We start from the raw sequence: 16,713 nt of genomic DNA, 5'->3' as shown, positions 1-16,713 counted from the left end.
ATCACAGCAGCTGCGCTCTGAGTGCTGTGCCTTGCTTTGCATAGATCCGCACGTTCCGCCACCGAACACAGCTTTAACAGCGGCCCTCAAACGGCTGCTTTACAGGAGAGTGGAGAAACAAATTTTGCTGTGGCATCGATTGGAGAGGCTCAATCAAAACTCAATTTCAAAAGTAATTAGCTTTAGGCCTGTGACAACAGCGTGGCCCACGCGGCGCAAATTGAACAGACGAGCTGGGGAAAATGTCAGAGGGATATCTTTAAATGCTGCCGTTTGCCTCACCTGGAAAATGACATCTGCTCTAATCTTCAGATTGGACGAATCGGCGGATCAGCGGATTGGACTCAACGTGGCGTTCGTTCACTCGCACTTTCTTCTTCAGAACTCATCGGCTCTGCTATTTACAGTTACAGGGTTTCCGAGGGTTTTTTTTTTTTTTCTTCGTCTTTTTCAGCTCTCTCCTTAATTTCCCCTGTGTGGATGTTCTTTACGAGAAAGCGAGCGAAGACTTAGAGAAACAATCTCCAGGCAACCCTTTGGTTTTATCAGCCGGTGCTATACATACCAGGTTAATTATTTGACCAGGGGATGGCTCCTGATAGTATTTGATTTAAAGGCCTGAAGGCATTAGGTGCTCAATTAAGTTGCTATCAGTCTGCTCCTGGCCGCTAATGGTCTCTCGCTCTTTCTCCTTCTCTCTCCCTCTCTCCCTTTTTCCCTCTCTCTCTCGCTCGCTCGCCATTGAACTCGCCTGCGCAGGGGAGAGACAGAGGGATAGAAAGGGAGGGATGGGAGAGATCGGGTCAGTATAATTAAGGCCAGGGGACTCTTTAATTGCAATGACACCACTGCTTTCCACCTCCTTCGCTTCAAATCACAGCTTTTTTCCTCTGCTTTGTTGTTGTTCTTTCTTTCCTTCCTCCGGGCAATTCGCTCGGGCGATCAATCACACATAACGAAAGATGGTCCTGTCAACGAAAACATCGTGGTATGTTGATTTATTAACATTTTCCAGTTTCCATTTCAGAGCAGAGGGATAAAACAGGGGGAAACAGACAGTGCTCGCCGGCCACGTCTGTCTTTTATTAGACGCAACCAGAAAAATGGACTTAAAATGAAAAAAATAAAACGAATAAAACTAAATTTGGACCTGTCTACACTCCACAGACGACTACGACGACGTCTACTGGATTCTGGATTTAATTTGGACGCTGACTGTGAGGTGAATTACAACCTAGCCGAGCAGCAATTTAGGGCCATCTGGCAGCAAATGCCGGCCTCTTAGAGCCGAACCTTTTGAGCGGAGTGATGTAAGGTAGTACAACAATGATTTCTGCATCACGGTCCATTATAAAAATGCCTCTCAACATTAGCAGCCAAAGCACCTTAAAAGCACTGGGCCTGATACTTAAGCCCGGCTTTGCATAATGGCAAGGCTACATTAGGGAAAGAGTGGGGTGGGGTGGGGGGGTGGGGGGGTGAGAGGTAGGAAAGTAAGTGAGAGAGAGGCAGAGAGAGAGAGAGAGAGAGAGAGATAGAGAGAGTGAGCAAGCGAGTGAGAGCAAATGACAGCGAGAGAGAGAGAGAGAGAGATAGATAGTAGGATAGTGGAGTGGAAAAGGAAAGGAAGGAGGGGGCAAAAAAAAGGAAAAAAAAAAAAACGCAAGCCAAATTACACTTGGTTAATTCAGAGTAACAGATCTCGTCCCGAGTGGATTGAAGGCCCTGAATTAATTCTGTTATGACAAATCAAGATAAACGTTTCCCCTAAATTGCATGCGATTTAATTAATTTCCCGAGATCCCGGTATTTCCCGGCCTAATAGTTCACATGCTCGTGGAGCTCGTCGTGTGCGCTCCGCTGTCAGAGAGCTGCAGAGAGAGAGAGAGAGAGAAAAAGAGAGAGAGAGAGAGGGCTAACTTCAAAGTGATATTAAATAACCCAACTATTAGATTTACCTAGCACGTCCTATTGGAGAAGTGCCATTTAATTACCCAGGTCTATTCAATTAAAAGAGGACAGTACCCCCTCCCTCCCCCTCTCTCGCACGCTCACGCTGCTATGGTCACATGGTGCGTCACTAAATAAATGAATTAAGTCTCTTCTCCTCTCTCACCCTCTCTCTCTCTGTCTCTCTCTATCTCTCTTTGTGTCATCCAAATCACCCCCCCTCCACACACCAATAACACAAATAACACTTAAACACATGACCCAGAACAACAGCAACAAACAGAGGCAGACCCAGACACAGAGTTCCTAATGTAATGGCTACTTCAACACACTGACATATATAGTTTTTGGTGTAATTACATTTTTTGTAACCAGGCAAAAACTATACATTATTAAAGAAGCGTTAAGCCAAGTAAAGGCTGATTAATGAAACGCTATCTTAGCTCAGCAGCACAGCCAAACTTATGAGCGAACTTTACTTTTATTTTCTATATTTTCCTCCACAACAAGCTTAAAACATGCATTTATGAGCATTCTAAATATAAATACAAAGTAATTAAATAAAAGAAAAACATTATTTGCATTTATTCACATGTGGAAATCTGAAATCTAGTGCTATCTCTGTGTACATGCTGTAGTTTTATGCCTTATGTAGTTCACTGTGTAGATTCAGACAGAAACAAGCAAAAATCTGTTGACGCGGACCAATTTAGCCAGATGCTGCCGGTCAGCAACCATCAATACCACCCTCTACACTCTAACTCTGTCCTCTGTGGATGGTAATATCAGTCTTTTATGGTGTTTAATGTTGATACTTTAAACTTTAAAATAAATGGAACGTCCCATCCATCTGCACCCACTATCAGACCTCACTCCAACTCCCGTAATTCACACTGCCTTGCCATGAGCATGCTGGCCACTGTTCAATCAACCTCAGTAACAAGATACTACCTCACAACACATACACTTACACAGGTGTGCACATTCCTAAGCCATCCTCTGTGGAAACACTTCATGATCCAACACAATACATGCTGCTATAAGAACAAATGCTCCCATTGCTTTTTTTTATCATGTTGGTGTCCTAGGCTATATCTTTTAAAACTACTTAAAAGAAAAATAAATAAGTAAAGTTCCTTCACAATCACATTCATCTCTAATACACATGTAGTTCTTTTTCAGAGCAAAATTGGTTCTTTTAAGCTATGACATCTATTAAAGAGACATCTGAAGCACCTTTATTCTTCTATCCTTTTTTTTTTAGAATGTACGCTTCATTCTATTTTTTACTCTAAACATAAAACGTTCCTGTTCTGCTGTGCTCCCGTCTGGCCGCGGGTTAAAGCTGGTGAAATGTGAAGAGGCAGCGCCAGCGCGGCTGACAGCAGTTGCCCCTGTGCACGGTGTTTGTGGCATCTGCCTGATTGAAATTAGATGGGCATCATCCCAGGCCGTTCACCTCATCTCGCATTAGAGCAAATGCGATGCGTTCTCACTGCGGCGTCCCAATCAATCGGCTGAGTGTTTCTGCCTCAGTGGTATTAATATAAGTCAGTCAGGATATATAACTCCATTATTTACACTGCAAGGCCAATTTAATAATCCATTACAAAAATAAGACAGGCCCCTTTAAACCCACCCACCAGCAGCCCAACCCCCCCCCCCCCCCCTTCACCCCCTCTCCTGAAGGGGACTGGCCTTCGCAATAATCCCCCCATCCTATCTCTCCGTCTCCCTCTCTCTCTCTCTCTCTCTCTGTCTCTCTCTCTCTCTCAAAAGCCAATTTGGTTAATTAAATGTTTTGTTTGCGATGTGGCCCTCATTCATTTCGGACACGTCATTGCGAGCGAATCGGAGCCAGGGACTAGATCTCATTAGATAAAACCCATCAGGACTAAAGGAAAATGGAGGGGGACTCTAATTAAAGCTTTTAATTGTGTGGACTCACTGTCAGATGTTTTTTCTTTTTTTCTTTTTTCCCTCTTCCACCCCCCTCTCTCTCTCTCTCTCTCTCTCTCTCTCTCTCTCCCCCTCTCTCTCTCTCTCTCTCTCTCTCTCTCTCACTCGCCCTTCTCTCTTATCTCTCTCAGATCTCAGGCCTGTGTGAGCTGCTCGCTCATTACACAGAGAAAGGTGTAGGCACTTTTCTCCGGCCCGCTCTGTTTAATTAGGGGTGTAGGCCCATTACCCCGCCGGACGCCGTCCTGCGGATCTGATCCCCGCGGATCAGGTGCAGTGGAAAGAGTGAAGGCACTCTCTTTCACATTCAGATACGACTCATCCTCTCAGGTTTGCCCTGACACACACACACACACATACACACACACACACATGCATGCATGCATGAACACACACACATATACACACACACACACCTGCCGCTGTAGCGTCAGTGTGGAAACGGGACTTCACCGACTTCAACCATCCAGCCCATCTAGAGCTCGGGCCAAGGTAAACACACACTAATGACTAGACTGCAGCCAAAAACACACTCTCACACACTCATACGCTCCCTCACACACTCTCACTCACTCTCTCCTTCTTTTTTTCCAACTGCCTGGAAGATTAGAATACATCAGAGGTGATTTGCCTGCTGTTTTATCTCAATTTCTATAAATCTATATCTATATATCTTTATTTACTCTACCTATATATACAAAAGTATTGGTGCTAGAGCTGTCCAATACAGAAATAACATTGTATTATGATGCGTGTGATATTTGTATGATGTTTACACAGACAAAACACACCAAATGCAAAGTTCAACATGAGTAATTTCACTCTCTGTGAAGAAACATGCAATTGATCAGTCTTGTTTAAGTACTCAACAGTATATTATACATTACAATACTACACATTACAATTTATCACAATATGATAAGAAATACACTTATATTGTCATATTGCCCATCCCTACCTGAGACACACCTCTCAGTCATATAAAATCCAGGTGTTTCATTCAGTCACATGGCCACAGGTGTACAAATCAAGCCCCTATCAATGCAGTCAACCTCTACAGACAGAGAATGGGAATGGGTGGTGGAGCTTAAAAATATTTCTATCCACACAGAAACAAAAACGCTTGCATGAGCATGCTAATCCTGTATAAGCCAATAACACTGCAGAACAGAAAAGAAGAGAGAAAGCAATATATTACTATCAAGAAGGAAGAAAACACAGAGGTCTAATCCCACAATAGGCCACACAACACTCCTTAAGTAGTGTATATGCAGTCTAGTTCTATGCAGTAAAGTTCTATCTGCGTGTAGACGATGTAATTTTATGACTTAATTCACCATATATGGAGTAAGGAGCTATTTGAGACTTATAAAATTATTTTAAAAAAATCATACAATTACAAAAAACTCTAAAGCACTACATTAAGCACTATAAAAAAGTTATATTACCAAGTGAAATCTTCTTAAATGTAGTCTATATTTATAATATTTCTCATTCTGATATTATTAATATAATTCCTTAATTCAAACTTCCTTGTACTTGTTTTAAGTGAAGTAATCTATTAAAAGTGTCTTCTTGTACTGGTAGATAAATGTTGCTTGATTCAGGAAATAATAGATAATTTAGTTTTTGTTAGAAGCCATGCTTAAAACAAGCAGACATTTCTTTCAGTAGATTTGATTGTTTTTAAACAAAGAATATAAAATATATGGGTAATATTATAACTGCAGAGAAACAAAGCTTCTGTTAGAGCTGCAAAGTGGGGACCAACCAACCCCATATTAATACTGCCTATGGATGTACAGGTAAATGGAATAAATGGGTCATAAGAAAACCTGTGTAGGTGTAATAAGTAAAAGTAACACAGTAAACTCATTGTAAAAGGAACCTGTATTCCAGCTATTCACTTCAGCACAAACAAAGACCCAATATTACCAACAATATTAACGATTTCCATCAAACACACTTAACCCAAATACACAGACTAAACTTCTCCAGCCCTGAAACACTTCACCCGCCCTCACAGAGGTCACGGTGTTGAGTGATCGTCCTGTCAAATCAGGCGATCCACATTAGGCAAGTGAGACTTCAGTCACCCAGCCTTCGCTCTAAGTGTCAGACAGCCTTATATAAATATTTAAAAAGGCCCTTTTTCGCTAATTAAATCGGCTCTTTCTCATCCACAAACACGCCAGACAGGATGAGAAAAGCCCTCTGAATTCCTGTCGAGTCGAAGGTTAGCCCGGCCGGCCGGCCTGCGGACTTATATACCCTGTTCAAGTGCTGTGAGGTTAATCAAATTAATTCAATTTATCAAATTAATGTTTTAATGCAATCTTTCTTTTAAATAAGGTAACTGAGATTGTAGATCTTTACATATAGAAGCTGCAGCTGAGTATTTGAGATAAGTAAGCGTGCAAACTAACATGCTAGCTAACACCATCATGCTACAGCATGCTAGCGTGAACTGCTATCAGTCACAGTGGAGGAGCAGATGGCACAATGTGGAAAAGGGAATCTCAGTAGGAAACAATAGTTTACATATTTGATAGCTGTAAATGGTTCTGTTTGGTATTATTCTGGCAAATCTATCTGCCATTTGAAAATTAAAGTGAAGACTTTTTAACATCATTTAGATACAAAATTAAGAACACTTTGATTAATAAAAAATGGCCAAAAAATCAACACCAATATTAAGTTTGAGGTTTTTACAGTAAGCTTCAGATTCCTATATTTTCTAACAGTTTCTTTCACGTCTACTCTTCAGAAAATCCAGTGTCCAGTGTAAAACTGGGGCTATATTTCCTCCACATCTACAGTAGCATCTCCACTAGCTAAAAGCAAGTAAAGAATGTTCCCAAAAATAGCGTGCCTTAGCAAAGCCATAAATAACACTGATTGTTCTACTTAGTTATGTCTGCTATTAAATCAGTGACTTAACTTACATATCAGACATGGATGTTGCACAAACTGTATGAAATAAGTATTTAGTGTCTGTGACATTTTTAAGATCTTTTTAGACAAATCTTAATTTGTGTACAAAGTTGCTTACTATTACAAGAATAATGCACTATATATAGTGTTGTTTAAAATCTCAACTGTGCATTTTATTTCCTATATATTTCACTATGTGCACAGACAATGTACGCTAGAAATTCTAATAAAATTCCAATGCTGATGCAATGCATTAGAGCAAAACAAAAAAGAGATGTGTTGCTTGGTTGTCACCTACTATACAGAGTAAGTGCACCATTCTAAACACAGCTAAGGTTTTGTTAAGATCTGTTTAAGGATCTGCAAATATCCTGTGACTATCAGTTGATATGAAAGAATCTGAATTGAGAATCGCTCTCATATTTAAAGAATATTGAGAATTATTTTTTTCAATATTGTTCAGCCCTACCCTGTTTTAAAGTAAACTCACAGCCTCGCAGTGGCTTGCAAAAATTCTGCAGAAGGAATCCCCACCATCTCCGTCAGCACATCAGCTCTGTCACTGGCCTGACCTGTTTTTAGAGACCAGCTCAGGCTCAGGGAGGACCCGACCACTAGGGTTTAGTGAGCTTCGCCGCTGTGGCAGAATCTGCACATATGTTCCCAATGGAAAATCCACTGCAGTCCACGGGACGCCCAACGACTCCTTCCACTTATTTTCTTTCTTTAATGTTTTCAATCGCTTTTATCATTACATTCCAAATGTTTCCAAATATTTAAATGTTTCATCAATCCGCCTTGCTTCACAAACCAGATGTACAAACGTTCTACGATTCTCGTCAAATGTCTATCTATTATGATGCAATGGCTGTGTTGAAAAAGTCTAATATATGATTTGTTAACTTATAATTTTTTTCCTTTTTCTATTGTTGCTTATATATGTAAACATGTCTATACTGTCCTCATAATATTGTGGATATTGTCAGTGCTTAGAGAATATTAACCTACTGTGCATTTCACTACAGAGAGCATAAATAGTTCTGATTATCTGGACAAAGTGCAGCAGATATTAATGTCACGCAAAAATCTTTTATCCTAAAAAAGATAAAAATAAAAACTTTGAAAAAGTAACAGAAAAAAAAATGTACTTTCAATGGAAGGACTTTTATCTTTTCTATTGGTCCATTCATCATAAAGTACTGACACAGATTTTAAAAATGGACAAATAGAGATACAATGTTTCTGTACTGATGCAATATTATGATAGATAGTGTATAATTAAACATTTCTTTAAATATCAATATATACAATATTTGAACCATATTGCTCAGCTAACAAAGTTGGCATACGTTCCCGATCACACTAATGGATTTTCCTTGCTAACAAAAACATAATGAGCAATACTGAGGTCAGCTAAAATGATTGAGGTCAAGTCATATACTGTATGCCAAGTCAATAAAGTAATTATCGTGACAGGCCTAGATACACACAAGCATATATGGGTCATATTATGTATTATAGGGTTATATTGCCTTTCCATTTCTGAGAATATGGAGAATTTGTAAAACATTGGTCCAGACATGATGCGTTAGTCCCGTTTTCTAATATATCACAACATGTTTCTTCCTTACAATGTCCAAAAACAAACACGGATACACTCACACACACACATATATCTATGTAAAGGCCAGCCTCAGACCTGATGTAGTCGTTTCTGCAGAGGATCATGCCGCTCTTGGTGTAGCAGGAAGTGCCGATTTCTCCGAGCTGGGCTTGGCAGCAGGAGCATTTGAGGCAGCGGCTGTGCCAGTAGCTGTCCATGGCGTAGAGCAGGAAACGGTCCGCGATCTTCCCCCCGCAGCCTGCACACCGCTTCCACGACATCGAGCCTGCGCCAACCGGAGCCGCCTGGGCACTGCCACCGGGGTTCACCATCGTCCCTACTGAAACACACACACACACACAAAAACAATACGGATTAACACTTACACCGTGCTAAACACTCTTTACTGCAGCTAAACAATAAGGCACAAATGCCAATATAAATCACAATATTAAAGACACAGTGTGTAGGTTTTGAGAGTTTGAGGATTTGGAGACCTCACTGGTGAGAAGGTGTAACTGCACAGAGCATGTAGAAGAGTAATATTTTGATATGCAGACAAAATGGGTCAGTAGCTACAAATTTTACAACAACTGTTATTGAAATACTCTCCCACTCGCTGACTGAGTATAGTGATCATTATTAGCATTTTTCACTTTTTTGATGTAATTTTACAAACCAACAGACCAATAGAAATGCTCCAAAATTGCTTCAAAAAATGCTTTAATACTCTGACTTCCATGAAAAGTTACGAAAGTTTGTTCCTTCTCCTCTAAAGTTGCTGTTTATGGAAAACATGTTTTTTAATGGATTTATTTTGACTTCGTCCAATTAAACAGGATGTATTACACTAATATACTACAGTGCTAATAATATAGTATACAATATACTAGTATTAATTAGTACTGCTTTCTATTTTGTAAACAACAATAACATTCCAAGAATGTATTTTAATGTCAATTAATGTGTATATAAAATTTAAATAAAAATATAACAAATGATTCTACTGCAAAACTGAAGTGCAGAATATTTAGTGATGGATACAAACTGCAAACGTATACAAGCACAAAATACTCAAAGTTTTATAATAAACAACAAATTACAACAAATACAAAATGGATTGCTTTCAACACAGAATACAGTTATTATCACAAACAAATATGTGAGATAAAGGAGAACCATGTCCTCCATATAATCCTACTACTTTTATACCCATTAGAAGTTTGCATGACTCCATGAGCAGGTTATAGATACAGGATCATCCCTCCTGCCCAGCCACTCTAACCAGGAACTGTTCTCATCATCTATGATCATCAAATGTTATTGTTTTTAATTACTCTTCTGCCAAAGATCATCTTGTCCACACAGGACGGTTTCAGACGCTATGATGAGCATCCACAGCCTTTTTCTGAAGTTCTAATCACTCCCTGATCCTTATCTCCGTGCTGAGGTCTGCTCTTTGGTCCTGTGGTGATGAATGGCGGCTCACTGATAACATTCAGGCCCTCTGGAACAATTAAAGAGGCGCTGGCTTTTGTTGAGCTGCTTAAAATTGGCTTTTAAACAGCGCATTAGCTCAGCGCTGCTATTCTTCACGTCACGTGCTTGGCTAGTGAGGCTACGTGTTGCTGCCAGTGGAAAGGGAGAGAGAGAGAGAGAGAAACAGAGGAAGAGAGACAGCAAGACAGCAAGAACGTCAGCGAGAGAAACAGGGAAGAAGGGGGGAAAAGAGATACAGAGAGAGAGACAGTGAGTCAGTCAGAGAGAGAGACAGTGAGTCAGTCAGAGAGAGAGAACGAGAGAGAGTCAGTGAGAGAGAGAGAGGGAGTCAGTAAAAGAGAGAGAGAGAGAAAAGGAGATAAAGAGAGAGAGAGAGAGAGAGAGAGAGAGAGAGAGAGAGTCAGAGAGATCCAGAGAGAGAGTCATTGAAAGAGAGAGAGGAGATACAGAGAGAAAGAGAGTCAGAGAGATACAGAGAGAGAGTCAGTGAGAGAGAGAGAGAGAGAGGAGATACAGAGAGAAAGAGAGAGAGTCAGAGAGATACAGAGAGAGAGTCAGTGAGAGAGCGAGAGAGAGAGGCTCTGAAAGTTGTATGAGAAGTCTACACACTCGGTTCAGTTATCAGATGAAGGATTTGACACCAACAAATCATTAAACTCTAGACGCTACAGGCCTCTCTGCTTGTGTTTCGAGCTAAATTAGCTAGCTCAGCTAAAGCGAGCTAAATGCTAACAGTCTATTCAAAACTGTGCTGATGTTACATTAACAGCTACGTGTTCAGTTTACCTCAGACTCCATAAAAACATTTAGCTAGCTAAGGGCTTTGAAGTTTACCACAACTGGCTACACAATGATTTACTAGTGCTTTATGGTAAATCCAACCAGAATATGTCCTACTTTTTGTGTGCACTGTTGTGCATCCATGGAACCCCATGGAATCATGTCCACAGACAGAAGTTAGACACTATCATATGTAGGACTGATGAAATGAGATACTAATAGACAGAAAGTAAGAGCTGGACAATGTGGCAAAAATCTATATCACAATATATTTCTTAATTTCAATGTTGATACGATACAATTAGCTGGGTGATATAGGAGAAATATTATAATCACATTTTTTTTAAATATTTAAAAGGCATTCACAATACACCGTATTTATTTTATTCTGACATGCAGACAAAATGCATCAGCAGAGGCAAATTCTGTTATTCTGATATTAAAATTAGTAATGTGATTCTTATATAGTTTTTGCTTCCCATCATCAACATTAAACAGTTTTTTTTTTTTACACTCTCATCTCTGTATTGAAATGCACAGTTCAGTCAGCGTTGGTACTCATGATATCCTCGATATTCTTACTGTCAATACAATAAGAAAATGTATTACACAAACTATTGATATATTGCCCAGCTCTAATAGAAGTTATACTATAAACGGTAAGTGAAATAAAAAAATAAATAAATAAATAAAATAAATAATAAAAAAAAATATATATACATATATATATATATATACATATATATATATATATATATATATATATATATATATATATATATATATAAATAAACAATGCTTTCTAATCATCTCAGTTAGGTCAGCTAACTACCTTGCTACCTTATTTTTACCCTGATACAATTATTCAGGCAATTACACAGCATTTCAATAGATTTTCACCATTCTGGTGTTCAAGGTACAAGGTAACTTTTAAGAACAATCTCCCCAAGAACACGAGTCTGTACTGTGCCTCTGCTCTTAATACAAAGATACATTCTTAGATTTAACTTTACTACCTATTTCTCTATGTGCACAGATTAGAACTAGTATTTCAAATACTAGAACTTATTCTAGCATTTCTATCAAATATTGTCAGCAATTTCCTAACTGATGCATCCTTGTTTTTAAAGGCAGAGCAAGAGCACACCAAGGAACTCTAACTGCTTCCTTAATGTGTTCTTGTGTACTGAAATGTGACCTGGGCTGTGGAAAATGATGTCAGGCCAGAACATGTCGCTTGTAAATATTGAGTATGGTAAAAATGTCTTTTAATATTGTGATAGATATATCGTTTTTTTTTGTTTTGTTTTTTTTTTTTTTTTTTTTGCTGTTACTGGCCATTGTAATACATGCATATGCAGTATTGACATAACAGCAACTTATTTAAAGTGACAGAGGTGAGAAACAGAGATGAACTCTGGGCAGATGTCAATATACATTTATAACTTACAGAGAGACTACAAAACCTGGTATATAACTTTATAACTTTTAAGGTAGTTTTTATTTATTTTTATTAGTTTTAATCAATGGATTTTTCCATTTTAAAGTAGTGAGGCCAGTGTCGGCCAATTGTTCTAGTGGGGACAGAATAACTTTGTCCTTTTTCAGCATACTATACATAAATGAGCAAGTTTCTGTTTGAAATATTGGCCATACTAATGACTCTAAAGGTAAAATTATTGGCAGATATTGATATAATTCTGCTATCACTCTGCATCCATAGTGAAAATTGCATAGTGTGTAATTGTACTGAGGATGTTAAAAAAAAGTACTTTTTTTTTAATGATTGTGGTGTAGTTTTATTTCAGAATTAATGCATCTGGTGATTTTAGTGAGGATTCTGCTGAGCTCCTTTTTATCTTTGAGCTCTCTTCAGTTTTAATTCTGTGTTTATTTGGTTTAGAGATGTGTAAATGAACAGATGAAGTCTGTTTGCAGAGTTTGCCTTTCTGATCTCTCCATGTTCGCAGTGGCTCTTGTTTCAGTGCCATTAGCAGCACCATGGTTGCTCAGGTAATCAGTAAAAGCTGTTGTTGCCAACAAAAAAAAAGAGGCCAGAGGACCTACCAGACTAATTTGATTTTAGAATAAATATACAGTATGTGGCGCACTGATGTATATGTTTACTATAAGATGTGCCCTACTACTTTCAATTTAGAAGGAAAAATCTTTTACTTCTAGTGAGGAAATACATTTTTAAGTATTGGAATGCAACTTGGGCCATAGAAAATGATGCCAGGTAGGAACACAAGGACGCTAAAACACTTAAGAACACATGTTAAGGAACGTTGACTGTGTATCTTGTCATCTATTCGCATTCGACAGATGCATCTTTCTCAGTTCCGCCCTTCAACTAAGTTAATATATTTTAATTTTTAATCCTTTCCAATTTGGTCAGGCCTGCCTTCATGGCGGGCTAAGCCAAATCTGTGTTGAAAGGTAATTAGAGGAGGAGGAGGAGGAGGAGGAGGAAGGAGGGAAGAGGAGGAGGAGGAGGGGTAGAAAAACGTTGCACTGAGAGAGGCATTCAGTATAAACCCCATTAGTGGAGGCTCTTAGGGACAAGCAATACCTTAGTGCTGATTAAATCTAAAAGCAGATGAATCAGAGGGGCCGGACAGAAAGGGACTGCTCCTGATAAATAAGATCGGACCATCGTCAAGTTTCATTCCGGCTACAGAGGAAGGGGAGATTTGAAGGTGGGTGAGGAAGAGGATGAGGAGGAGGAGGAAGGGGGGAGGCTTTTAACTTAAATGGGCTAACTCAAGCAATTACACGGCCGTGCAGCTCGAGCACGAAATATAGCGTTCGCCAGAGAAGATAAGCGGCATGGTGACCGCAGACCTCTCTGATGTTAAACATCTGTATAAATAACAGACACTGCTTTCATTCAGCTGACTAAATTGAATAATTTCTGATAAATATATATGAATATATTATACTCCTACAATATAACTTAAATAACACTAAGCATCACTATCACAGCACTAACCATGTGCTGTTAAACATAACTGTTTACTGTTTAATGTTCAATATCCATAATATCCCCCCAGGCTACTTGTACTACCATGTTTAGAACTATATGATCATAATACATAGTACTCATATTACATATTTATTGGTAATTTGCTATTAAATCACATTTTTTTGCTATTAAAGTAAGATCATGTGCTGTGTGCTGTTTACTATATGTGCAATATCCCATAATAGTCCCATTCAACACGTGTAGCACACTCTGTTCACTCTGTTTTCTATGTCATTTTGTAAAATAACACTAAACACTTACTGTTTACTTATGTACAATACTTCTATCACTGTCCAATCAGGTGCTGTATAACTGTGTACTGTTCACCATGTGCAGCACTCACTATCTGGTCACTCTGTTTACTATGCATGCTATGTCCAATATCACATCTTTTTAATGTTAATCTGCTATTTATTTATTGTTAACTTAAGTCAATTATAAATGAGCACTGTCTACAACAGCACAAACTATATACTGGGAAAACATGTTTTCTCTAATCTACATCTACGTACAACATAAAGTTTTACTATGTACTATTTACTCACTGTCCATCCATTTGTTGTAGAACTGTGTACTGTTTACTATATGCTATATCTCCCCATTCACCATGTGTAGCACACTCTATTCACTTTGTTCAATTTCATTAAGAGAGATATTATAACTTATTTACTTATTTTTTGCTTTTAATAATTTGCTTATTCATCACTGTTTACTGTTTAACACAACATATACACTATGGGGGACAATGTTTCCTCCAGTTCTATAAGGTTTTTCAATACAGCTCTTTACTATTTACTATTAACGCTTTATTTTTATCACTGTCCAACCAGGTGCAGGATAACTGCATACTGTTTACTATATATGCAACATCCTATAATAGTATCCCATTGATTCACCATGTGTAGCACAATCTGTTTAATCTGTTAACTAGTCTATGTCATCATGTGCACGAGTAATACTAATGTCTAGTATATTTTTGAACATATTTTCCATCTGTTCTGTCCTCTACACTGCTGTAATATTGCAATACACCAATTCCCCCACTGTGGTTTGGATTAATAAAGGATGATCTTATCTTATATTTCTTATAAACCTTATTATAAGTAATACCTGTTCATTACAGTAGTATACCTTTGACATTAAAAAAAGTGCAATTCTAGAGCTATAGTTAAACTGTGTGTACTTTTTTTTACATGCATTACAGAGTGTGTAATTACTGTACTGTGGTTTAACATGAAAAGTATGTAGCAACATTTGATTAAAACAAATCATTTTAAAGTGCTGTGTGTATAGGAGGGTATTTGGATGGACGTTTTAAAATGTGTTACTAACAGCACAACTATTGAACTATATTTTGTACAAAATACTGTATAAAAACATATATTGTATGATAAAACAAGTGACAGACTTGACTTTTTGTGAATATTAGTTGACATTATTGCAGTCTTTGCCATGCTATTTAAACTAGGGCTACACAATATATCATACACATATTCACATAACTTCTGCATCCTTTTTTTTGCTGTTTGATACAAAAAAGATATTTTAAATGACATATCTATAACAAACTATTAGTTATCAAAAGTAGATTACATCAATATTGATTTCACTCAAATCTTCAATACACAGAGCATTATTAGATTATCAATATTGTGACATGTTGGATCGTTAATTTTTTAGATTTTATTTATTTATTTATTTTTCAAAAAAAAAATTCATATCGTGATATATATCGCAGGAAAAAATATCGCAATGCACCTTTTTTTTTCTTCAGTATCGTGCATCCTTATTGTAATGAGCTTATTCCTAATTAATGCGCACGTTTACTAGGTTAGCTATGCAGCTGTACCTGAGGAAGTAAACCACCCTTAATAAAAGCTTAATAAACAAATATAAGCATTACATTATTCTGACAATAGTAAGATGTAGATTTTTCTAAGTTAAAAAGGGTGTAAGTTTAAAAGTTGGACTAGTTTTACACCATTAAAAACCCGAACTCACCTCTTTTACAGCCGAGTAAATTCGTTTTCAAGCGTCTAAATGACTGTAGCTTTCTTTCTGTGTCCCGTGGGGGGTCAAGAAACAGTTCAAAAACTGGTAAAAAATGTCAAATTAACAAAATATTTCAAAAAACACCAAAACAAATCGTCCATAAAGCTCAGCGGCTCTGCATGAGGAGGTATCCGGGCAGTGGTGAGCTCTCTGGCGGGCTGGAGAATCAGCTACAGCGCTGCTCAGCTCCGGATCCGCTTCAGCAAATGGAGTTTACAGATTATATTTCCACCGGTTCCGACCCGTCCCTCGCCTCCTCCCGCCGTCTCCCTGTCTCTCCCGAACCCGACACCGCTCGTACTCTCGCTCAGCTCGGTCTCTCGTTCAGCTCTCGGTAATTTCCCTCAGGCTGTGGCCGGTGTGAGAGCTCTGAAACGCGGTGTGAGGCTCGTAATCTCCGCCGCTGCTCCTCGTGTCTCTGTCTCTGTCTCTCTCTCTCCGCGCTGCTCGCTGCGCTGCTCTACATGTGTCAGTGACTGAGAAAAAATACAAATAATAAAAAAACACACAGGCTCCGCCCACATTGCAGCACGTCAATCTGTAGCAGCCAATCGTGCGGAGCTCCGTTCCGGGGGATGAACAAATCCGGCCAATCAGAGCAGCGCAATACAGCACATTGAGTTCTGAGTGAAGGAGGTGAGCTGCAGTTTAATTTTTCTACTTTTATATTTTCCATCGTTTAATCAAACCTTTGTAGACACAGCTCTGATACATAGATGTATTGCGTTCCAACATTTAACCAAACGTTTTTGGACTCCCAACATTTAACCAGAAGTTTCTGTACACTGTTCTATTGGACAAAACTTTTTGCAATATTTTTGGACTCCAACGTTCAGCCAAATGTTTGAAGACTAACTACTAATAGCCACATGTATTTAAATGTTTTGGGTCAAAACATTTAGCCAAATGT

The 16,713-nt window shown here is 38.5% G+C and overlaps 1 protein-coding gene across 2 annotated transcripts in view; it reads right to left on the bottom strand.

Moving 5' to 3' along the window:
• Positions 1-16,270, bottom strand: part of lmo4b (LIM domain only 4b) — a 31,022-nt gene extending 14,752 nt beyond the window's left edge. The window contains exons 1-2 of one of the 2 annotated variants that reach the window (XM_007235863.4): positions 15,753-16,270; positions 8,543-8,786 (exon numbers count right to left, since the gene is read on the bottom strand). In XM_007235863.4, the coding sequence (XP_007235925.1) occupies positions 8,543-8,778 (236 nt within the window). In that variant the 5' untranslated portion in view covers positions 8,779-8,786; positions 15,753-16,270. The remainder of the gene's footprint in view (positions 1-8,542; positions 8,787-15,752) is intronic. The other variant, XM_007235864.4, reaches the window with a different exon arrangement.
• Positions 16,271-16,713: the final 443 nt, after the last annotated feature.

Source organism: Astyanax mexicanus, chromosome 5, assembly GCF_023375975.1.
Source record: "Astyanax mexicanus isolate ESR-SI-001 chromosome 5, AstMex3_surface, whole genome shotgun sequence".
Classification (NCBI taxonomy): domain Eukaryota; kingdom Metazoa; phylum Chordata; class Actinopteri; order Characiformes; family Acestrorhamphidae; genus Astyanax; species Astyanax mexicanus.
The sequence above is the reverse complement of the archived record's forward strand: the minus strand, read 5'-3'. Positions and strand labels throughout refer to the sequence as shown.